Source organism: Artemia sp. Qi Xiang Cuo, unplaced genomic scaffold (assembly GCF_049724085.1).
Source record: "Artemia sp. Qi Xiang Cuo unplaced genomic scaffold, ASM4972408v1 HiC_scaffold_22, whole genome shotgun sequence".
NCBI classification, from domain to species: domain Eukaryota; kingdom Metazoa; phylum Arthropoda; class Branchiopoda; order Anostraca; family Artemiidae; genus Artemia; species Artemia sp. Qi Xiang Cuo.
Window position 1 is genome coordinate 2,527,718 of NW_028297431.1, and position 24,636 is coordinate 2,552,353.

General features: G+C 34.9%; 1 protein-coding gene across 1 annotated transcript in view; it reads right to left on the bottom strand.

Moving 5' to 3' along the window:
• The window catches only part of LOC148939049 (uncharacterized), an 85,439-nt gene extending 62,965 nt beyond the window's left edge, over positions 1-22,474 (bottom strand). Inside the window, exons 1-4 of the mRNA XM_089107351.1 lie at positions 22,422-22,474; positions 20,734-21,017; positions 8,905-9,050; positions 732-1,082 (exon numbers count right to left, since the gene is read on the bottom strand). Coding sequence (XP_088963477.1) covers positions 732-1,082; positions 8,905-9,050; positions 20,734-21,017; positions 22,422-22,474 — 834 coding nt within the window. The remainder of the gene's footprint in view (positions 1-731; positions 1,083-8,904; positions 9,051-20,733; positions 21,018-22,421) is intronic.
• Positions 22,475-24,636: the final 2,162 nt, after the last annotated feature.

Below are 24,636 nucleotides of genomic sequence, written 5' to 3' on the forward strand. Positions count from 1 at the left end.
CGAAGTTTTTAATGAGTCCCACCTTTATATGAGGTGGTGGCATAATACCTACCGTACATGAAGTGGAGGCAGTTACATGAAGTGGAGGCATTTATGTGAAATTAACAAGCTGAATTTCACTTGTCCAGATGTGTTACCATAATTCAATCATTTTGTTTTACACGGAGTTAAATTTTGTTATCTTTCATACAAAGACCCTCATTAGTGAAAATCAAAGCTTTACCTTTACCTTTACCAAAGCTTTTAAAAGCTTTGTTTACCAAATTTTTATCTATATTTTTTTATCCAAAATTTCATCCTGTATAAAAGGAACTTTAAAGAATTATTACATGAATACATTTAGCATATATTTCTTTCCCCTAATCTTACTCATGGTATTTAAAGATTTTTAAACACTACACCTGTATTCCAAAATTTTTTTTCTCGTTTAGACACAGTAAAAAAAACCGTTTTTACTGCACTTTTGAAACCCTCGCCAAAAGAAACACAAGTAAACATTTCATAAGTATAGATGACACTATTTTCATTCGTTAAATTAAATTTCAATCAAGCTCCTATATTTCTGAATCACAAAGAAATCATTTCCACAGAGTAGTGGTTCTACTTTGTAAAAAAAAAAAATATTCATATTGCGAAGTGGCAGACATCGTATCTTAATTAAATACAGTCTTAAGATCTTATCATAAAAACAGAACAGTAGAGAAAAGGGTAAAGATAAATAAAAAACTTACAGGTGGCTCTGTCTTCACAGGCGGTTTGTCTGTCGTGCTCGCACGCAACGCCACCTTTGATATTCTCGTCTTCATCTTTCTATTAGTCTGATCCATATATTTCCTAACGATTTTCAGTTGAACACTCGAGTGCTCTAACACTAGCTCTGGAACTGACTTTAGTATTTCACCAATGAGTTTGTTAGGAATATTAATTTCCAAAGGAGCTTCTGCCAATTCTTTCGACATCAGGATCTCGTGGTTCTCGTTATAAAGTGTAATGATAGAGCAGGTTGGTGTATTTCCCTGAATAATTGTTACTTCCAATTCTTTGACAGTTTTAGGTACAACTCTTTCGTCGGCGTTTTCAGCCTAAAAGAAAACAATTAGTCAGATTCTTCAAAAGAAAACAATACAGATTCTTCAAGGGCAATGTTAGAATACTACTACTACTAACAACTCCCTACAGCACCAAGCAACTTAAGGCCCAGCGACGAAAATTCTTACTCCATTCCAATCTATTCAAAGCCTCCCTATTGACACCAGGGCCGTAACCAGGATTTTTTTTTTCGGGGGGTGTTTTACACAAGGATTTTTTTTCGAAGGGGGTTTTATACCAAAAAAAACTCAAAAAACGCATTAAAAAAAATTTGTTTATATCCATTTTTGTTAAATTTTTATGAGTCAGACAAACATTTCGGGGGGCTCCTGGATACGGCCTTGCTTGATATCCTTCCAAGAAGCTTCTATTTCCCTTAAATCATTCCTTACATCCTCCCAACCGATTCTGGGACAACCCGCTTTTCATTTGGCCCTAGAAGCCATAGAAAGTGAATGCTAGGGCTTGACACGGGAAACAACTCGTAGAAAAGTTCAGCATTATGCAGTGGCAGTTACAGTAATTACACAAAAAAAGCTTCGACGGATATCTTGGTATTTAACACTTGTTTTATGACAATTGAAACATGTTGAAATATATAAAGCCGTTTGTTTCCATCACTCACCATTTTTTAGATTAATCTAAGCAGATTGTTAACTAAGAAAAACAATTAGTTAATAATAAACAACATACTATAAAATCAAATACACAATAAAATATAAAAAAATTACTTTGCTTTCAAATGAACATGACAAATACTTGTTCAACACTTGTTTTAAGACAAATGAGACATGCGAATTAAAAATATACAAAGCATTTGTCTCTATCACCCCCGTTTTTAGACAAAGCAGGTCATTAGCTAAGAAAAGCAATTAGCTAATAATAAATAATAAAATATAATATAAAATAAAATATAAAAAAATTACTTTGGTTTCAAATAAACATAACAAATACTTGTTCGACACTTGTTTTAAGACAAATGAGACATACGAATTAAAAATATACAAAGCATCTGTCTCTATCACCCCCGTTTTTAGACGAAGCAGGTCATTAGCTAAGAAAAGCAATTAGCTAATAATAAATAATACAATATAATATAAAATAAAATATAAAAAAATTACTTTGCTTTCAAATAAACATGACAAATACTTGTTTTAAGACAAATGAGACATGCGAATTAAAAATATACAAAGCATTTGTCTCTATCACCCCCGTTTTTAGACAAAGCAGGTCATTAGCTAAGAAAAGCAATTAGCTAATAATAAATAATAAAATATAATATAAAATGAAATGTAAAAAAATTACTTTGCTTTCAAATAAACATGACAAATGCTTGTTTTAAGACAAATGAGACATGCGAATTAAAAAATATACAAAGCATTTGTCTCTATCACCTCCGTTTTTAGACAAAGCAGGTCATTAGCTAAGAAAAGCAATTAGCTAGTAATAAATAATAAAATATAATATAAAATAAAATATAAAAAAATAAATTTTGTTAAGAAATAAATATAACAAATGATATTATATACTACTAATATTACTAACAACTGCAGCACGAAACCGCCAGAGGTCAACACAGCTACGCACGCTCCTTCTCCGACCCAGTCTATTCAGAGCTCTTTACATATTTACGCAAATTTTTATAAATAAAATAATTAATAAAAATATAAATAATAAAAAAAATGCAAACTTTATGATAAAAAATTCTTCAAGCACAAGGTTAGATACGTAGAAAAATTGATGCTAGGACTCGTTTCATTTTTCGGTCTTGGGACACCAGAAATTCAATACAATCCTTTTTCTGGCACTATCGCATGACTTACACGCTACAGACACAGTGAAAGACGCTACAGACAAAACTTATATAAAATTTATAAAAAAAGCTTTATTTTATTTTAAAAAAACTAAATGATTTTTAAAATTATAAATAAAAATAAACGTCAAAATAAAGAATATTTCGCATATTATCCATTTCCTGTGAAAAGATACACCACAATTTGTGAGACATTTTGTAGCAGTCGAATAAATCCCAATTGCGACAGGAATTCGGCTAAGATCGATTTAAAATTTTGCTAAATCTTTAAAATTCGGCGGAAATATCGGAAATAAAATTTGATCACACCGGTTCTTTTAACAATTAACATAAAGCTTAGATATACCCAATATTTTTACTTACAGTACCAAGTGCATCAAAAACAAAAACATTAATTGCCCCTTGGACATGTCTTAGGACTAATCAATTTTTTGAAAACTACGATTTTTTCACTAGAAAAACTACTGAAAACAAAAACATTAATTGGCCCTTGGACACGTCTTAGGACTATTCATTTTTTGAAAACTACGATTTTGTCACTAAAAAAACTACTGAAAACAAAGACATTAATTGCCCCTAGGACATGTCTTAGGACTATTCATAACTGAAAACTACGATTTTTCACTATAATTTTTTCACTCAGAAAACTACTGAAAACAAAAACATTAATTGCCCCTTGGACACGTCTTAGAACTATTCATTTTTTGAAAACTACCATTTTTTCACTAAAAAAACTACTGAAAACAAAAACATTAATTGGCCCTTGGACATGTCTTAGGACTATTCATTTTTTGAAAACTTCGATTTTTTCACTCAGAAAACTACTGAAAACAAAAACATTAACTGCCCCTAGGGCACGTCTTGGGACTATTCTTAGCTGAAAACTATGATTTTTTTCACTATTAACTTTTAACTCAGAAAACTACTGAAAACAAAAACATTAATTGCCTCTTAGACATGTCTTAGGACTAATCATAACTGAAAACTACGATTTTTTCACAGTAATTTTTTCACTCAAAAAACTACTGAAAACAAAAACATTAATTGCCCCTAGGATACGTCTTAAAACTATTCATTTTTTGAAAACTACGATTTTTTCGCTAAAAAAAACTACTGAAAACAAAAACATTAATTACCCCTTGGACATGTCTTAGGACTATTCATAACTGAAAACTACAATTTTTTCAGAATAATTTTTTCACTCAAAAAACTACTGAAAACAAAACATTAACTACCCCTTGGGCACGTCTTAAGACTATTCATAGCTGAAAACTACGATTTTTTCACAATTATTTTTTAACTCAAAAACTACTGAAAAAAGACATTAATTGCCCCTAGGACACGTCTTAGGACTAATCATAACAGAAAACTATGATTTTTTAACAATATTCTTTTCACTAAAAAAACTACTGAAAACAAAAACATTAATTGCCCCTTGGACATTGGCTTAAGACTATTCATAACTGAAAACTACGATTTTTTCACTATAATTTTTCTCTCAAAAACCACTGAAAAAAAACATTAATTCCCTCTTGGACACTTCTTCTGACTGTTATTAACTAAAAACTACGATTTTTCAATACAATTTTTTCACTAAGAAAAACTATTGAAAACAAAAACATTAACAGCCCCTTGGGCACGTATTATAATCTTAACTGAAAACTAGGATTTTTTCACTAAGAAAACTACTGAAAACAAAACATTAACTGCCCTTGGACACGTCTTAGGACTATTCATAACTGAAAACTACGATTTTTTACTATAAATTTTTCACTCAGAAGACTACTGAAAACAAACCATTAATTGCCCCTAGGACACATCTTAAGACTCTTCTAAGCTGAAAATTAGGATTTTTTACAACTCACTTTTCACTCTAAAAACTACTGAAAACAAAAACATTAACTGCCTCTTAGACACATATTGGGACTGTTCTTAACTGAAAACTACGATTTTTTTACTATATTTTTTCACTCAGAAAACTACGGAAAACAAAAACACTAATTACCCCTTGGACACGTCTTCGGACAATTCATAACTGAAAACTACGATTTTTTCACTAAATTTTTTTTTTTTACTCAGAAAACTACTGAAAAAAACATTAATTACCCCTTGCACACGTCTTAGGACTATTCATAACTGGAAACTACGATATTTTCAATATACTTTTTTTTCGCTCAGAAAACTACCGAGAACAAAAACATTAATTGCCCCTCAAACACGTCTTCGGACTACTCTTAACTGAAAACATCGATTTTTTAAGATTTTTCTATTAGTCGTTCCTAAATTACAAAGTCTTTAAAACAATCTCACACTTTCTTCAAGAAAAAAAAATCTAGTCAAATATAAGAAAAAAAGAAAAAAAAGGAGTCAATAAAAAAAAACAATCTAGTTAAATATAATAAAAAAAGAAGATAAGAAAAAAAGAACAACAAATCTAGAATATACGAAAAAAATAAACGGAAAAAACGGAAAAAAACGAATCTAGTCAAATATAACAACGCTTTTCAATTGTAAAAAGACAAACATTAACAATATGTCGATTCCCAAAGCTAACTTTAACTTTAAAGGAAAGTTACCCTTCCTTAGGCTATTTTGCGCACATATTTTTAGCTTAATTTTATTTTTTGACTTCTTTTCTTTTTTTCAAATTTGGTACTGTAATGGGGATCGATTTTTCCTTATAATTATATTTTCATTAAATGTATTCGTCTGAAATAAATTCTTTTTTTTGTAGTTCCTAATTGAAAGAGTTCAGTTTATTCATTAGGCTTACCTTGGATGCTTCTGGATATTTATTACATCTGAGGTCTCTTTCATTAAGAATTGAATTCCCGAATTTTCCTAGATTTTATGAAAATATATGACTGAGGAAGTTTTCACTTAACCAATTCAAAACAATCAGTTTTCATTTTCACTGTCCTTTGTACTATAAATAGGAACAGAATTTTACTTGGAGATATTAGATGGCGCTAATGACCACCTTTGCAGATTATTTTCAATTTCAAATCTGACGCACTGGAACATTGAGATGTGTACATTAGAGGCTAGGTAATCACACACTGGCGTTTATTATTACATTACAAAGAATGAATTCTTAAATTCATAGTGCATTTACACATTGTAGAAGTCCGTCTGGATTTAGCAATCCATGTGGGGACACCATCCGTTTTCGTGCTTGAAATACTCTCTAGCTTTCTTGAACGATTAGGTCAAATCAGGACGGATTCTTGGCAACGTTTTTAAATGAATAATAACCATGGATCATCTACAGCTTCATGATCTCATAACATTGGTTCAAGGCTACCCCAGCTTGTATGATACTGCTCACCCAGGGTATAAGAAAACCCAGAAAAATGGTGTCATTTCGCTATCTAGAGGAGGGTCTATCTCCTATCTAGAGGAGGGTCTAGATTTGGCTACCTAGAGGAGGGTCTATCTAGAGAAGGGTCTATTTTGCTATGTAGAGGAGGGTCTATTTGGCTATCTAGAGGAGGGGCTATTTAGAGGAGGCTACCCCAGCTTGTATGATACTGCTCACCCAGGCAATAAGAAAACCCAGAGAAATGGTGCCATTGGTTCTCTATTGCTCAACAGCTTTCAGAGGAGGGTAAAATCATTACATCTTTCTTGAAATTTTGGTGATAGCTACAGGCACTGTAGCTAATTCTGATCAATTTTTAGGGTAAATTTAGAATACAGGACCATAATGAGATAGCTTTCTCTCATCTTGAAAGCTTTGGTTACGCTGATCCATTTATAAAATGTAGCGTTTTCGAGGTCATCGTTCGAAAGGATACGGACCGATTTCCGCATGGATTTCCCCAATCTGTAAATGAAGCATTAACCTAATTCAAGGTTAACGTTAAAACCTGTCCATGACATTTTGTAGAATCTGGCCTATGTTATTTTGCCATCTCTATGCGCTGGACAGGGCTTTCAGTTAACAACCACGATTTTAATTCAACAAGGCCACATTCTGTGTTTTATCCTAGATTAAGGCTCATTTAAAGCTCTAAGGACTCAGGCTAAAACATGGATTTGACTAAATAAAGTTTAATATTAATGCTCGATTTATTTCAAGATCCATTTGCTTCATCATACCAAGCTCAATCCTCGATCTCCACTTAATACTCGATCTATTTTTAACAGAGTTAGGCTAATTCAGTCTCAACCTGCATATTGATAGCTTGTTGATACATATTCCTTTTTATAAACGTCTGATGTCCAACAGATTTAAAATATTTGCAAAGAAAATGTTGTTTTTTCGGGAAAAAGGCAACCTGTCATTTACAAGCTTACGCTCTTAAAACACTGGAAGAAAAATATCAAGAGCAACATTTTATCTATCAGACCTAGACAGTCATAGTCTGTCATCGAAGCGTTTGAAGACCGTATATTCGCTGACGACGCCCTGACTATTTTAAAAGAAGAGGGCGCTAATTAGTTTTCCGCTTTATCGGTTATTTCAACACTTTTTTTCCTCCCAATTTTCCTTCAGCCAAATGTTTTTTTCTAATTTTCTAACGAAAAAAAAGAATTGGCAGCCGGCAACCGACACGTTCATCAGCATGAGAGGTAATTCTTCTTCAGCAGAAGAAATGAGGTAGAAAATATTAACAAATAAAAAAATATTAAGTTAAAAAAAATAAAAGCCTAAATATTTAAAAAAACACCGCCTAAACAAACATTTTAGAAAGTCTTTTAAAGCAATATATTAGATTAAATCAAAGATATTTGCAATTAAATCAAAATTATATTTTCACTGTCATGGGAGACCGTTCATAACAATTTCCTAGACCCCACTCCCTTTCATTTACAATTGAAACGAAAATGTGTGAAATTTTTGTGACACTAGAAAACGTCTACTGTCACTTTTCGTTTAAATACTTTTTAATGTCAAAATACTAATAAAAGTCCAAACATATCGACTTCATATCCAGAAGTTTTTATCAATGGGGGAACAAATTTAAACAGAAAACCTAACTTTAAGAAAACATGAATAAACAAAGAAAACACACAAACGCTATAAAAGGAAATACACAAAAGGAAATGCTATAAAAGAAAAACAAAAGGAAATACAAACTTAAGCAAAATGTTCTTGGATGTAAAATTTGTTTTGTGTATAGCATTTTTGTGAACCTAGCATGGGGCACCCTCAGAATCTGAGTCCAACATTATTTGAGGGGCCTGGTAAAATCATTTCATCATTCTTCCAAGAACCATCTTTTATCCTCTGTTCCAATTCCTGCAAACAAGGAAGGGGGGAGGGGTTCTGTTTCGAAGATTGGTCAAAACACACACCAGATGAATAAAAATAATGGCATGAAAAGTGATTTTGAACTTTCACTCCTTCACTTCTCTTAAGGGTTAGACCTGTACGCTTTTATGTATAAATGCAACTTTCAGCAATTTAAGCCACATCTATTGGTAGAATAATCTGCTTCATTGGACATGAGGCCCAACCCATAATCTTAATATACCTTTGGGTGCTGGAGCTCAGCAAACTTATTTCAAAATGTCACTCTTGCCAAAACTATACTCTATCTTTTGTTTCCATACCTGCAAACAAGGAAGGAGGTTTCTGGTCCGAAGATTTGTCAAAATACTCCCCAAATGAATTAATATTATAGCATAAAAAACGCTAATTAAATTTTAAGTAACGAAAAATTTTGGGTAACGAAAAATTTGGTTCAATCCCGCTTTCTAGGGCTATAATGAAAGAGAGGTTGAGATGGCAAGGGCACGTTCTGCGGATGAAGGATGACATATTGCCAAAGATTGTCCTTTTCAGCCAACCGTCTAGGGCCAACCGTCTAGCCAACCGTAAAAAAGATTTAAGAGAAATGGAAACTTCCTGGGAGAGTGTGAAGATGGAGGCTTTGGATAGATTAGGATGGAAGAGGAGCGTGTGTTGGCCTCAGGTGGCTTGGTGCTGCAGTGAGTTGTTTGTGGTAGTAGCAGTATATTTTGAGTCAATAAAGGCTAAGTATCTCTAATCTTACCCGAGTAAACTGAGAAGAAGGTCTCTGTACCACATCATCATCATCTTCAAAATGATGGAAATCATCTTCTGATTCAGCCTGATGGTCATCTTCGTCTAAGAGTTGCTCTTTACGAAGTCTTTGCTCTTGGGAAAATTCCCTCATTTCTAGAAAGCAAAAAAGAAAATATATTCGCTACCATAATAATTCGCACTCTTGACTTTATAATAAATATTATAATAAAAATATTATGCAACAAAATATAAATTATTAAATACGTCTTAAGTGTGAGTGCAAGTAAAAATAATAGTAAATATAAAAATAAATTTAAGTCATTTTCAAAATGGACTTGAAGTAGAAAAACATTTTTATTTTCTCGAGAAGTATACGACGGTGCAAAACAGATTGGGCTTTACATAACATTAATTTAAAAAACTTTTTCCAAAAAATAAGTTTTTCAAAGAAAAGTAAAGAACTATTAAACAAAAAATGAACAAAAATAAAATCACATAATCTACCAAGCGTGAAACTACCGCAAATCAGCATCAATAAATAAATGAAACCCAAAACGAACAGAAATTACAATAAATAACCGAGTCAAACTCAAAACGAGCAGAAATTAACATAAGTTGGGAGCAAAAACCCTATGCCTTCCCAAGGCCAGAACAAAATTTGCACTTTACTGAATAAATACAAATGAATGTGCATTGTCAGTTTAATATACATATACTGATATTTAGTAATCAATATGTTAATATTATTTGATTTATTAAAGTTTTAAAGTAAAAACATTTATATTTTTTTCAGTAAAGTGCAAATTTTGTTCTGGCCTTGGGAACTAAACTTTCAACTATTAAAAAAGCCACTAGCCCTTTCAATTTCCAATTGAGTGAGCCCTTTTGAAGTTTCTACGACAGCGCTTTCAATAAAAACTTAAATGTCCCCAGGGCATAACTTACGAACTTTGCCCTGAGGGCTGTGGGGGGAGGGGTTGTGATCCTTAAAGACCTAATTTCCACCAAAGACCTAAAGACCTAATCACCCTTCATCCTTAAAGACCTAATTTCCACTTTCAATTACGTTGAATAAAATGGCTATCTAAAAATTTTGATTGGATGTGTTTGGGGAAAAGGTGGGCGTGAGAGGAGGGTTAGTTGCCCTCAAATCACTTTTGACTATTAAAAAGGGTACTAGTCTTTTGAATTTCAAATCAAATGAGCCCCTTTCAAAGCTTCTACGACAACGATTTCAATAAAAAACTTATATGCCCCCAGGGCATAACTTATAATCCTTGCCCTGAGGGCTGTGGGGGAGTGTCCTCCTCGAAAATATATTTTCTATCTGGAATTAAATTACCCTGAACAAAATGGCTATCTCAAAATTTTTATTGGATGTGTTTGGGGGAATGATGGGTGTGGGGGAGGCTAGTTGCCCTCCAATCACTTTCGACTATTAAAAAGGGCACTAGCGCTTTGAATTCCCAGTCGAATGAGCTTTTATTGAAGTTTATACGACAACACCTTCTTTAAAAACCTTATATACCCCCAGGGCATAACTTAAAATCCTTGCCCTGAGGGATGTGGGGGAGTGTCCTCCTCAAAAACATATTTTCTATCAGGAAATCAACTACGCTGAACAAAATGGCTATCTCAAAATTTTGATTGGACGTATTTGGCGGAATGAAGGGCGTGGGGGGGAGCTAGTTGCCCTCCAATCACTTTCGACTATTAAAAAGGGTACTAGCCCTTTGAATTTCCCATTGAAAGAGCCTTTTTTGAAGTTTCTAACACAACGCCTTCTATAAAAACCTTATATGCCCCCAAGGCATAACTTAAAACACTTTCCCTGATGGTTATGGAGGAGTCTCCTCCTCAAAAACATATTTTCTATCTGGAAAACAACTACGCTGAACAAAATGACTATCTCAAAAGTTTGATTGGATGTGTTTGGGGGAATGATGGACGTGGGGGGGGGGGGGGGGGGCTAGCTGCCCTCCATTCACTGTCAACTATTAAAAAGGGCACTAGCCACTCCAATTTCCAATCTAATGGCTTTTCGAAGTTTCTACGACAACGCCTTCTATAAAAACCTTATATACCCCCAGGGCATAACTTAAAACCCTTGCCCTGATGTTTATGGACGAGTTTCCTCTTCAAAAATATATTTTCTATGTGGAAATCAACTACGCTGAACAATATGGCTGTCTCAAAATTTGGACTGGATGTGTTGGGGGGAATGAAGGGCGTGGGGGGGGGCTAGCTGCCCCCCAATCACTTTCGACTATTACAAAGGGTACTAGCCCTTTGAATTTCCAATCAAATGAGCCCTTTTGAAGTTTCTACGACAACGCTTTCAATAAAAACTTTATATGCCCCTAGGGCATAAATTACAACCCTTGCACTGAGGGCTCTGAGAAGGTTATCATCCTAAAAGACAAAATTTCCAGAACTTTCAACTACGTTGAACAAAATGAATACCTCCAAATTTTGATTGGATGTGTTTGGGAAATGGTGGGCGTGAAAGGGGCTTTATTCGCTCTCCAATCACTTTCAACTATTTGAAAAGGCACTAGCCCTTTCAATTTCCAATTGAACGAGCCCTTTTAAAGTTTCTCCGACAACGCTTTCAATAAAACTTTGTATGCCCCCAGTGCATAACTTACAACCGTTGCCCTGAGGGCTTTGGGGGGAGGGGTTGCCATCCTTACAGACCTAATTTCCAAAACTTTCAACTACGTTGAATAAAATGGCTATCTAAAAATTTTGATTGGATGTGTTCGGGGAAAAGGTGGGCGTGAGAGGGGGGTTAGTTGCCCTCAAATCACTTTCGACAATAAAAAGAGTACTAGCCCTTTGAATTTCAAATCGAATGAGCCCTTTTTCAAGTGTCTACGACAAAGATTTCAATAAAAACCTTATATGTCCCCAGGGCATAACTTATAATCCTTGCCCTGAGGGTTGTGGGGGAGTGTCCTCCTCAAAAATATGCTTTCTATCTGGAAATCAACTACCCTGAACAAAATGACTATCTCAAAATTTTTATTGGATGTGTTTGGGGGACTGATAGGTGTGGGGGGAGGGCTAATTGCCCTCAAATCACTTTTAACTATTAAAAAGGGCACTAGCCCTTTGAATTTCCAGTCGAATGAGCTTTAATTGAATTTCTACGACAACACCTTCTTTAAAAACCTTATATACCCCCAGGGCATAACTTAAAACCCTTGCCCTGAGGGATGTGGAGGAGCATCCTCCTCAAAAACATAATTTCTATCAGGAAATCAACTATGCTGAAAAAATGGCTATCTCAAAATTTTTATTGGATGTGTTTGGGGGAATGAAGGGCGCGGGAGGGGGGCTAGTTGCCCTCCAATCACTTTCGACTATTAAAAAGGGTACTAGCCCTTTTTTATTTCCAATCGAATGAGCCTGTTTTGAGGATTCTACGACAACACCTTCATTAAAAATCTTATATACCCCCAGTACAGGACTTAAACCCCCTGCCCTGATGGCTTTGGTGGAGTGTTCTCCTCAAAAATATAATTTCCATGTGGAAATCAAGTATGCTGAACAAAATAGCTAACTCAAAATTTATAGTAGTGGTATTTGGGGAATGAAGGGTGTGAGGGGGGGGGGGCTAGATGCCCTCCAATCACTTTCGACTATTAAAAAGGGTACTAGCCCTTTGAATTTACAATCGAATGAGCCTGTTTTGAAGTTTCTACGACAAAACCTTCTATAAAAAACCTTATATGCCCCCAGGCCATAACGTAAAACCCTTGCCCTGAGGGTTGTGAGGGAATGTCCTCGTCAAAAACATATTTTCTATCTGGAAAACAACTACGCTGAACAAAATGGCTATCTCAAAATTTTATTGGATGTGTTTGGGGCAATGATGGACGTGGGCGGGGGGGGGGGTGGCTACTTGCTCTCCAATCACTTTCGACTATTAAAAAGGGCACTAGCCCTTTGAATTTCCAATCGAATGAGCCATTTTTGAAATTTCTACGACAACGCCTTCGATAAAAACTTATATGCCCCGAGGGCATAACATAAAACCCTGCCCTGAGGGTGGGGGAGTGTCCTCCTCAAAAACATATTTTATATCTGGAAATCAACTACGCTTAACAAAAGTGCTATCTTAAAATTTTGATTGGATGTGTTTGAGGGAATGATGAGCGTGGGGGGGGGCTAGGCGCCCTGCAATCACTTTCGACAATTCAAAAGAGTACTAGCCATTTGAATTTCCAATCGAATGATCCTGTTTTGAATTTTCTACGACAACACCGTCAATAGAAACATTTTTTGCCCCCAGGGCATAACTTAAAACCCTTGCCCTGATGGTTGTGGGGGAGTGTCCTCCTCAAAAACATATTTTCTATCAGGAAATCAACTACGCTGAACAAAATGGCTATCTCAAAATTTTGATTGGATGTGTTTGGGGGAATGATGGACGTGAGGGGGGGGGGGCGAGTTGCCCTACAATCACTTTCGACTATTAAAAAGGGCACTAGCCATTCCAATTTCCGATCGAATGAGCCCTTTTCAAAGTTTCTATGACGACTCCTTAGATACGAAGTGCCCGGGCATGGAGAACCAAAAAAAAACACATTGTGCCCACATCGTTCTTTACTTAAGCAGCGCGAGCGCGCTGCCTATGATAGATATTAAATTAGCCTAAGTTATAAATTCAACTATGAAGAAAGTCAGTGAGCTGGGTAAATGAGTTAAAAAGATCCGATTGTGTAAGGCCCAATGCGTTTCTTTTCACTTATTTTTATAGATTTCTATATATATATATATATATATATATATATATATATATATATATATATATATATATATATATATATATATATATATATATATATATATATATATATATATATATATATATATATATATATATATATATATATATATATATATATATATATATATATATATATATATATATATATATATATATATATATATATATATATATATATATAAGGGGATGCCAGGTCAGATGCTGGAAACTGGAGACCAATATCGATGCTGCCTTTATTGTAAAAATTTTAGAAACAGTGATTCATCGCCGTCTATATTACCATGTCTCGAAACATAGCCTAGTCAGTGACACCCCCAATTCGGGTTCCGAAAATGTTATTCCACTAGCCATGCTGCCATTTATCTTGTTGATTTTGTAAATAATTGATTTTGTAAATTTAGTAAATGGTAAAATCCCCCATAACAGTATTTTTTTATTTTAGGAAAACATTTGACACGGTCGATTTTAAAATTTTATTGCATAGATTAGAATGCTTAGGTGTTAAAGGATTTAGTTTGAAGTGGTTTGAAAGTTATTTGTGTGGGAGGTCTATTAAAGTGATGATTGATGATGCTTTTTCTTACCCTTATAAAGTGTCGTGTGGTGTGCCACAGGGATCGGTCCTTGGTCCACTTCTGTATCTGGTTTATGTGGATACCATGAGGTTTTATCTTCCAGATTGTTGGTTAACGTCATTCACTGATGACACTGCAGTTACGTTTTCTAGTCGTTGTCTGGGTAGTCTTATGTTGAAAGTGAATTATGTTCTGAGAAGTTTCCATGTTTTTACTAGTTTGAGTTTGTTATCAGTTAATGTTACAAAAACTAATTTTATTGTATATTCTAGAATAGGCAAGCTCAGTGATATTGATGGTAGAATTCTGTTTAATATTAAACATGTAGTTCAACTTCAAGAAATCCGGTACTTTCGGTTTTACATTGATTTTAATTTTTCATAGAAACACCACAGTGATATTGTTGCCACAATGAGTTGCACTGTGGCCTTGGAGCGATTCGTCGTTTTAAAAATTTCTAACCTCAGAGAGTTTTATTGCTTTTATACCATGCTTTGATCCACCCATATGCTTCGTATGGCTGTATGCTTCGTATGTTATGGGCAAGTAATTTTTATGTGAATTTTAAACGTGTTCAGACTTTTCAAAATAGAGCGATGCGTCTTATTGGTGGGTATGTTGAAGGTGTAAATAACACTTCAGCTTACTTCAACAAGTTGCAAGTGTTGAATGTAGGACAGCTACGAGACTACCAAATATAAATTTTTGCTTATCAATGCTGGAATGATGTTAGTCCAGAGGTTTATCCTGATTATTTTAATGACAATAGGTTTTTGCACCATTATGAAACTCGTCATGCTAGTGATTTCATTGTTCCGAATAGAAGTGGAACCAGGGCCGGCTTCCATACTAGATTTTCAGGACCTAATGTGTGGAACTCTATTCCGGAGAGCATTCGGGCACCTGGGGTTATTTAAAAATATATTGAAAAAATATTTGTTAGGTCAAAGTTCATAGTTTTTTGTTTTTTTTTGAATTGATGAGAGATTGATGTTTTTTTTTGGTTTTTAGTTGTTTTTTTTTTGTTTTTTTTATTATTATTATTATTAAGTTTTTTTTTTTTTATACGAGTTAATCATTAATTAGTAAATGAGTTGTATGTACCCGCCCAGTCGCAAGTGCTTTTTGGTATCTTTCTTGGGGCGGGTATTGGCATATTTGTTAAATGTATTTTGATGTTAAATAAAATGAACTGAACTGAACTGTAATATATATATATATATATATATATATATATATATATATATATATATATATATATATATATATATATATATATATATATATATATATATATATATATATATATATATATATATATATATATATATATATATATATATATATATATATATATATATATATATATATATATATATATATATATATATATATATATATATATATATATATATATATATATATATATATATATATATATATATATATATATATATATTATATATATATATATATATATATATATATATATAATGTACACATACCTTTACGAGTCAGCTTTTTCAGTCTTATTCAACCTATGATGGTAAAAGTTAAAGTTAGGTTAGGTCAGATTACGTTAGTTTAGATTAGATTAGGTTAAACTTGGTTCTAAATATCAGAAATGGATTAAAAACCTAACTTAAGCTAACTCGTCTAACCAAAACTAATCTAACCTAACCTCCCATCAGCAAACCTTGCATTAAATTGAAAAAAAAATTGACTGGAAACGGTGACTAAATCCAAGGAAAAAAAGGTACTTCGGACATTCACAGGTGAATGTCGACATTAACCAATTTGCGGACATTCACCGTAACACATTTCCCACTCTTGTAAATTGCCCATACCTTTTGCTCTATGCCTCAAGGCATCCCTAATATTCCACTTCAAAAGAGGGTTGGACTGTGGGATGTCTGCTACGTCATTTGCGAGCAAATCAACATTATCATTCCATTTGATTCCATTTCGGCAAGGGATACGTTGGACCTTGAACACATTTCCTTTGCTCCTTGCCTTTAGATCTGAATCAGAGGCGGGAAAATGAAATGAACCCAACAGCGATACAGCCGACTGAGATTCAGCCAAGACTATTATTCTTCTTGATATCAAGTCATAACAGCCAGTAGACCCCGGCACCGCGCCGGCGGATCGACCGAACGCCGCCAATGAGAGGCCCGGTCAAACGTCGCCGTAGTGTCGTAACGCCACTGACACACCGCAAGCACACTACCACTGGCCGAGACGGTGGCGTTCGGTCGAATTTAAATTATTTTTGCGACTCTTCTTTATTGCATCAACCACAAAGTCGGAGCTTTTCCTTCTCGTGTGGTTTAGTATTTCAATTTTCCTGATTAGAAATCAAGCAGAGCACTAACCCCGAATTTTCGGGTATTTCCCCAAAAATCTATGCGTCACCCCAAAAAAAAATTTGGTTCCCCAAATCCCCGAAAATCACGCAATCATGGTGCCACCCCTCGTGATTTATCACCAGTGACTTTGCCTGCCAAATATTACTTTGTATGCCATAATTCTTTACTGCTCTCTTGTTCATTAATTTTCGTCTCTTTTGTTGCTTTGCATAAAAACCAGACAGATGCAATATGCTATTGCAAATATTGCAATATACACATGGGCACCCATTAGGGGGGGGGGGGCGCCGCGGGGGGGGGGCTCTGGCCCCCCCCTGGCTGAATTATTCTAACTTAGTTTTATAATTTTGTTCTGAGATTTCTATTATATAGCATTAAAAGTAGCAATTAGACGTAGTTTGCCCCCCCCCTAGAATTCAGCTTATGGGCGCCCATGAATATACATAGTTCTTCATATGTTGACAAAAAAAGTATCGTCTTTATGAAATGAGTTTAAATCATTTCGAATGCAGTTTCCCAATCGCTATTTCTTGCATCATTCATAGTCAAGATTTTTGCTTTTAAATTTAATAGAATTATAGAACATATTCACTACCATACGGCTTCAGCATTTTTTTGGATTTTGAAATTGACAGCCGACAGATTGTTTCTACAGCTGAATTGTAAGTTTATAGATTTTTTTTTTTTTTTTGCTGCTTTTAGATAAGATTTTCTTAATTTTTAATACTCAATTATTGAACACCTTATATAAAATACAATCTTCTTTCTGTAACATTTTTTTCCCCCCCCCCAAAAAAAAAAACAGCCTTCGGTTGAGACAAAATTTAGCTATAGACTAAGCTACGTTCAAGGTTGGGGAATTTGAGATTGAACTAGTAGTTAACCCAAAAGTATGGTTCATAAACAAATCGTAAGTTATTGCCTATAGGGGAGGGGGATAGTGGGCTATAATTTTAAAATGGAAATACCTCCTTTTTTTTATTGAAAGAAGGGATGCCAAAAAGATAATTATTTTTTTCATTTAAAGTGGATACAGAAGAAAATGATATCAAATTCCCTAGGAAACCATTGAAATATATTGATAGACCCAGGGCCCCCCATTAGGACTTGTTCATTGTCTTGGGTATTTTGCGAATTCTCATAGGCTACTGGCCTTATTTGGCTTTTGTGTGTGCTCCCTTTTAATTCGATTCTTTGGATCTTATGGAATGCCATGGCGAATCTATCACTCAGTTTTCCAATAATTTGAGGTATATCTGAATAATTTTGACATTATTGTTATTGTCTTTGTATCCCCTCACTCATACCATCAGTTTTTTTTCAAGGAACACTAAGCTGTTTAACGTTATTTTGCGTGTTTGTTTGAACCATATAATGACCTTGTTAAATAATCAGTAAATTATTTTTCTAATGAAAGCTGAGACGGTATCCTATCAAGGTGGTATCCAGAGGGGGGGGGAGGGAGGTATTATATTTAAATGATAATAGCTCGAAATGTTATTTATTGAAAGCAGGGATCCCAAAAAGTTCATTTTTTTTTAATTTAAAGCAGAGACGGCATCCTATCAAGGTGGTATCCAGAGGGGGGGGGGGGGTATTGATTTATCATATTTGAATTATAATACCTCTATTTTTTTTTTAATCAAGGGTGCCAATAAGTTAATTTTTTTTTTTTATTTAAAGCAGAGACGGTATCATATCAAGATGGTATCCAGAAGGGGGGCATAGGGAGTTATTATATTTAAGTGATAGTACATTGATTTTTTTATCGAAAGCAGGGATGCCAAAAAGTTGAAAATTTGACAAAATTAACTAGATTTTCGTGATTTATAATTGATGCAGCACTTTCATGGTTTTATCGTCCAAAAGGAAAGGGACATATGTGTCCAAGCCGGTTTTTTTTCCTATTGATGACACTGGTTTACTTTGTAAAAATTCATTCTTATGTACCAGGCAGATTCACACTAAAACGAATTGGTGTGACGAAATCGATATCGACATCCCCACCTAACGTCGCGTTCGAGTAACAATGGCGCCCTTGGTCCAGTGCCCAAGTTACATTAAAAGGCCAGGTCATAATAAAAGCTTTCAATTTGGGAGGTTCAAGGAGGAGTCTTTGACAGTCTTATGACCTCAGGGTACTAGATGTTGCAACGTTCTTATGTATCTACAGTGGTTTAGAAAATTCGATCACCCCACAAATGATTACCAAAAATATGCGCAAATGTAACATTTGGAATATTATAACACTTTTTTCAAAGCTTTCAAGAAAAGCAAAAAAGTCTAAATACCCCTAACTACGCTTGAAAGCTATTTTAAAAAGAAACTCTTTGGAGATTTCCATGTAAATGACCACAGCAGAAGCTTTGAGCCTGGGTGGGGATCAAAGAGGAGTCTAAGTCTTTTGACCACAGGTGACTTATTGTTGTGACTTTCTTAAATTTGGTAATTCTTGTGAGCATTTGGAAATCAAAGCTTAAACTCAATAACTGATACTAAGTGTCCTAACATTTTGCTTGGATTAAAAATGACGAACTAGGATGAACATTTCAACATCTTCCTGGAGCTACTTCAGTCTGCATATTATTTCATTTAATTACACTTCAAATGGATGAGCTTTTCATTTTTTACCTAAGAAAATAGCTGGCATTTCATTTTTCTTCATAACCAATAAACTATTAAGTGTTTTTTGTGTCATTGTAATTGAAGTGTTCTCATGTGAAGTGTTCATCATGTATTTTTCAATTTTATAAATTTACTCCTTTTAGATACAGTTTATAATTTGACTTATATTAGGTATTTATCAGTTTATAATTTGGAATGAATCCCCAAAAGAAAAAATGAATAACATCCAGAAGAGCAGCCAAAAGCGATAAAAAAGCAGCAGTTCAGCCTTAGCCTACATGACATATATTCTATAAAGAAGCCAAAAAAAACTTTAAAATGCATTTTTTTTAAATTGTAATTAAAAACCAGTTTTTAATACAAGAAGGCTTCTTAGGAATCCAAAAGAGCAAAAAAAAACAAAAAACAATCAATATCAAAGTCGCCCATTTCAAGTTTTTAAATGTGACAAAACAGATATAGGCAAAGGGCATTATGAAAAAATTAAGCTTCTAAGTTCAAAGTTATATTCAAAGTTTTATATGGAGTAATGCTCGATGAAAAAAGAACTACTAATTTTGATAATTATTTATGTTAAGATTAAATAGCTAATAGATACTTCAACTACTTGTATTATGCAAGGGTTCTGAAACGCCACAGCCATTTCGTTTCTACCAGATTTCTACTTCTCTTGATGAATAACGAAGAAGACCAGTTTCCAGCCAGCGACTTGTGAATTTTTGAACTCATGAATAGGCCCAAATCTGTTGTAAATTGAAGCTGTGATTTGAGAAAGACTGATGAAAACATTAATTTTTGCGGTCAACATTGATTGTGCTGGCTGCGCACCGGCGGCGCGCCACCGACATCTTACCGGCGGCGCGCCGCCGGCGTCTTACCCGCGGCGTGCTGTTTTTTGTCCCGCCACCGCCGGTCTTCCCTCATCGGCGCGGCGCCGGGGTCTAACTACCAGCACTTCTAAAGCCATCTTAATAGGTCCAATCTCTTCTATGAAATAAGACTTGGATAGAGATAGGATAAAATCAAGGTTTAAAGAAAGGATTCATGAGACCGTACCATCGGGTTGTCCCCGAATGGGTGGGGGGAGGTCATTGAAAGGGATTGAGAAGGAACTGCAACTTCACGAGAAAAGAATAAAGAATGAAACTTCGAATAGATCGGGGTTGAGGAGAAGCGTCCGCTGTATTGGCAGAGGTGGATTGGTACTGCTATGATTTTGTATTAGTAGTAATAGTTGCTGGGCTTAAATATATTGATGAGAAAATGACAATTAATTTTGAATCTATCGGAAGACCTAGTGTCTTACTAAAATATTTTTTATTAAAATTGTGCAAACTAAAGCAATACAAAGGACTAGATTTGAAGAATCTTCCATCCTCTCTAAAATTTCAGGTATAAGACTAAACCATAAAAGGGAAACTAAACTTACTTATATCATCTAATTGGGCAGCATAGAGCAAAGCTTAACTAACCATTCAAATCCTCTTTGCCAATTCTTCTCGGAGTACTGGCCCCTTCTACAGACCCAAATTTTCTTGTCTTTGCAGCTGAAGCTTTTAATTCATCAAATAGCGTATCACTGTTTTTCCGTCTTAAAGCGGGACTTGATCTGAAAGAAGTTATGGATGGTGACGGTGAGGACATCTGAGTTTCTAGTGTCAGAGCATTGTAGGTCATTTCACCGCTAACATCAGTTGGATTTAGGGAGAAAGCTGGACCGGAAAATCGAGTTGGACGAGGCGCTTCCTCCACTTTTCTAGAAAAAATTGCAATTAGAAAAAAACGTCATGCGAGACATATTTTTAATCTTTTGTTATTAATTATGCACCAGAATATTAAGATGAAACTCCAAATACAAACTATTCTAATCTATGGTTAGCGACGCTTCTTCAATACTGAGGTTGTTGTATCAGTACATTAATAGTTCAGCCCTGAACTAGGCATAATTAGGCATAATCCACTGTGCCACCACAGTCACAGGAAGATTTTAGCATACGCGTTCATCTGTGGTCTTTAGATCTTAAGGATTAGACATTCTATCACCACAGTACTGTGGTAGTTTTCAAGGATAAAGTGCAAAATGCAGAAGACAATTCAAGATTAAATTGTAATTATTACTTTTTCAATTTGTTTTTCTTGTTTCTTGAAGTTACTTGACTGGCAGCTATTAAAAGCTATTTGGAATTTTTAATTTTCATATTTTTTAAGCAAGTTTAGATCATTCTCAAGAAAAATTTCAAGGAATATCATAAACCTGGCTCAGTGTATAGACAGATATGATATTAGTAAATTAAATGTAAGTATCTTGTCCCAGTGGCATAGCATGGGGGAGGGGCATAAGGGAAAACAGCCCCGGACAACATACAAAAAGGGACGACGGCAAGCCCCGTGGTACTTAGATGAGTGGAGGTTGGATATTGAGACATCAACAATCAAGCGCGTTTGTGTCAACAGGCTCCCGCTGATAACGCAATAATAATCAGATCAGTAAGTAGAAATAGGTCTCAGATTATAGACCGACTTAACGTGAACACGGTGCGTACGCGATCACCCTTACTATGTTATACTTTGTGTATAAAAAAATACAATATGTTTTTTTTCTTTTATAGAACATATCTAACGAAATACGCAAAGGGTAAAAGAAAGCGGAACCCATTATCGGAATAAAAAGAAAGCAAAGGAGGAGAATATAAAAAAGAATGAAAGAACTATGCTGAAAATTGTGAAACTTTCGGAGATGCCAGAGTACTTGCCACCTTTGCAAAAATCTACACCAAGGTCCCAGGAGTGAGTTCGCCAGAGTCTAGTGTTGTTCAGACTAAAAAAATAGCTCAAATAAAACAAACAGCCGATACTGACAACTTGCAACCTTTGGTTGACAGTCCCAACTTGTCAAATTCAAATCCTTCGGCTGTGAATGCCTTAATTCCGTCACCGAAACAAGATATTGATTTCAAAGATATTCAGAAATGGCCTGAAAGTATAGATTTAAACGTAAATTGGCTTTTGACACAGAGAGGCCCTGATTTTGTTCAATGTGTAAATGCAGATTTCCTTAAAGGTTCAACAGTATCACGCAAGATTCAGGCAGAGATGGACTCTACAACATCAAAGGTATTACCAACACCACGGGGAAGGCTGACTAGAGATTTGTTTTTGCCGGGCACTGCCAAATGGTGACTTGGATGGCATATTCTCTTCCAGCAGCTTCATTGTTCCTCTTCAGATGTCGTTTCCGAAAAAGACTAATTCATCTACGCACCGAAATTGAACTCCACCGATGGATTTAATACTTGGTAGAAATAGGATCCCACGATTGCCGAAATAGCTCAAAATGACAATTGTTTGCAAATGGAAGGAGTTAGAAAAGAGACTTCGAAAAGGACAAACAACTGAAAAAAAAAAGAGTAAGAGCTATCGGTTAAATAAACTAAAAAAAAGGCAGGAATCTCTGGCAAGAATCCTTAATATTAAACAGTTTCTGGCAACAAGACATTTCGCGTTGCGTGGTAACAAGGTAGATGACACCAGCACTAATAAAGGCAACTTGTTTAGAATTGGTAGATCTTCTGATAAAGTATTGCCCTATTTTCGGAGAGCATTTCGTAAGAATAAAACTGAGCTATAATTAGACCCCGGCGCCGCGCCTGCGGATCGACCGAATGCCGCCAACGAGAGGCCCGGTCGACCGCCACCGAAGTGTCGCTACGCCACCGCCGGCAGAGGCGGCGGCGTTCGGCTGACTTTAAATTAATTTTGCGGTAATTCATTATTGCGTCAACTGCAAAGTCGGAGCTTTTCTTTCTTGTTTGGTTTGGTATTTCGATTTTCCTGATTAGAAATCAAGTATGGCTTGCACTATCCCCGAATTTTCGGGTATTTCAAAATCTATGCGTCACCCCGAAAAAAAAATTGGTTCCCCAAATCCCCGAAAATCACGCAATCACGGTGCCACCCTTGGCGATTTATCACCAGTGACTTTCCCTGCCAAATATTACTTTGCATACCGTAATTCTTCACTACTCTCTTGTTCGTTAATTTACCTGTCTTTTGTTACTTTGCATAAAAACCAGACAGATGCAATATGCAATTGCAAATATTGCAATATACACAGTTCTTCATATGTTGACAAAAAAAAGTATTGTCTTTATGAAATGAGCTTAAATCATTTAGAATGCAGTTTCCCAATCGCTATTTCTTACGTCATTCGTAGTCAACAATTTTATTTTCAAGTTGAATATAATTATAGAACGCATTCAGTACTATACAGCTTCAGCCTTCAGTTGGATTTCGAAATTGATAGCTGACAGATTGTTTCTACAGCTGAATTGTAAGTTTGCAGATTTTTGTTTTCTTTTGCTGTTTTTAGATTGGATTTTCTTAATGTTTAATACTCAATTGCTGAAAGCCTCATAGACTAAAGAAAATACAATCGTCTTTCTGAAAATTTTTTACCCCCTCCCCCCGAAAAAACAACCTTCTATTAAGACAAAATTTAGCTATAAACTAAGCTATTTGCAAGGTTGGGGAATTAAACATTGAAACGGAAGTTACCCAAAAAATATGATTCATGAAAAATTGTAAATTATTGCCTATAGGGGGAGGGGGGATAGGGGGCTATCATTTTTAAATGATAATACCTCATTTTTCTTTCTTTTTTTTTATTGAAAGCAGGGATGCCAAAATGATAATAATTTTTTTCATTTAAAGTGGAGACGGAAGAAAATGAAATCAAATCCCCTGGAAAACCATTGAAATATTTTGATAGACCCAGGGACCCCATTGGGACTTGTTCATTGTCTTGGGAATTTTGCGATTTCTCATAGGCTACTGGTCTAATTTGGCTTTGTGTGTGTGCTCCCTTTTAATTAGATTCTTTGGATTTTATTGAATGCCATGGCGAATCTATGACTCAGTTTTCCAATAATTTGAGATATATCGGAACAATTTCGAAATTTTTGTTGCTCTCTTTGTAACGCTTTACTCATACCCTCATTTTATTTTTTTTTTTCAAGGAACACTAATCTGTTTAACGTTATATTGCATGTTTATTTGAACCATATAGTGAACTAGTTAATTATTAAGTAATTTTTTTTTTAATGCAAAGCTGAGACGGTATCCTATCAAGGTGGTATCCAGAAGTGGGGGAGGGGGGGTAGGGAAGTATTACATTTAAATGATAATATCTCGATTTTTTTTTATTGAAAGCAGGGATGCCAAAAAGTTAATTGTTTTAATTTAAAGGAGAGACGGCATCCTATCAAGGTGGTATCCAGAGGGGGGAGGGAGTTGTCATATTTAAATGATAATACCTCGATTTTTTTTTTAAAGCAGGGATGCCAATAAGTTAATTATTTTTTTTATTATTTAAAGCA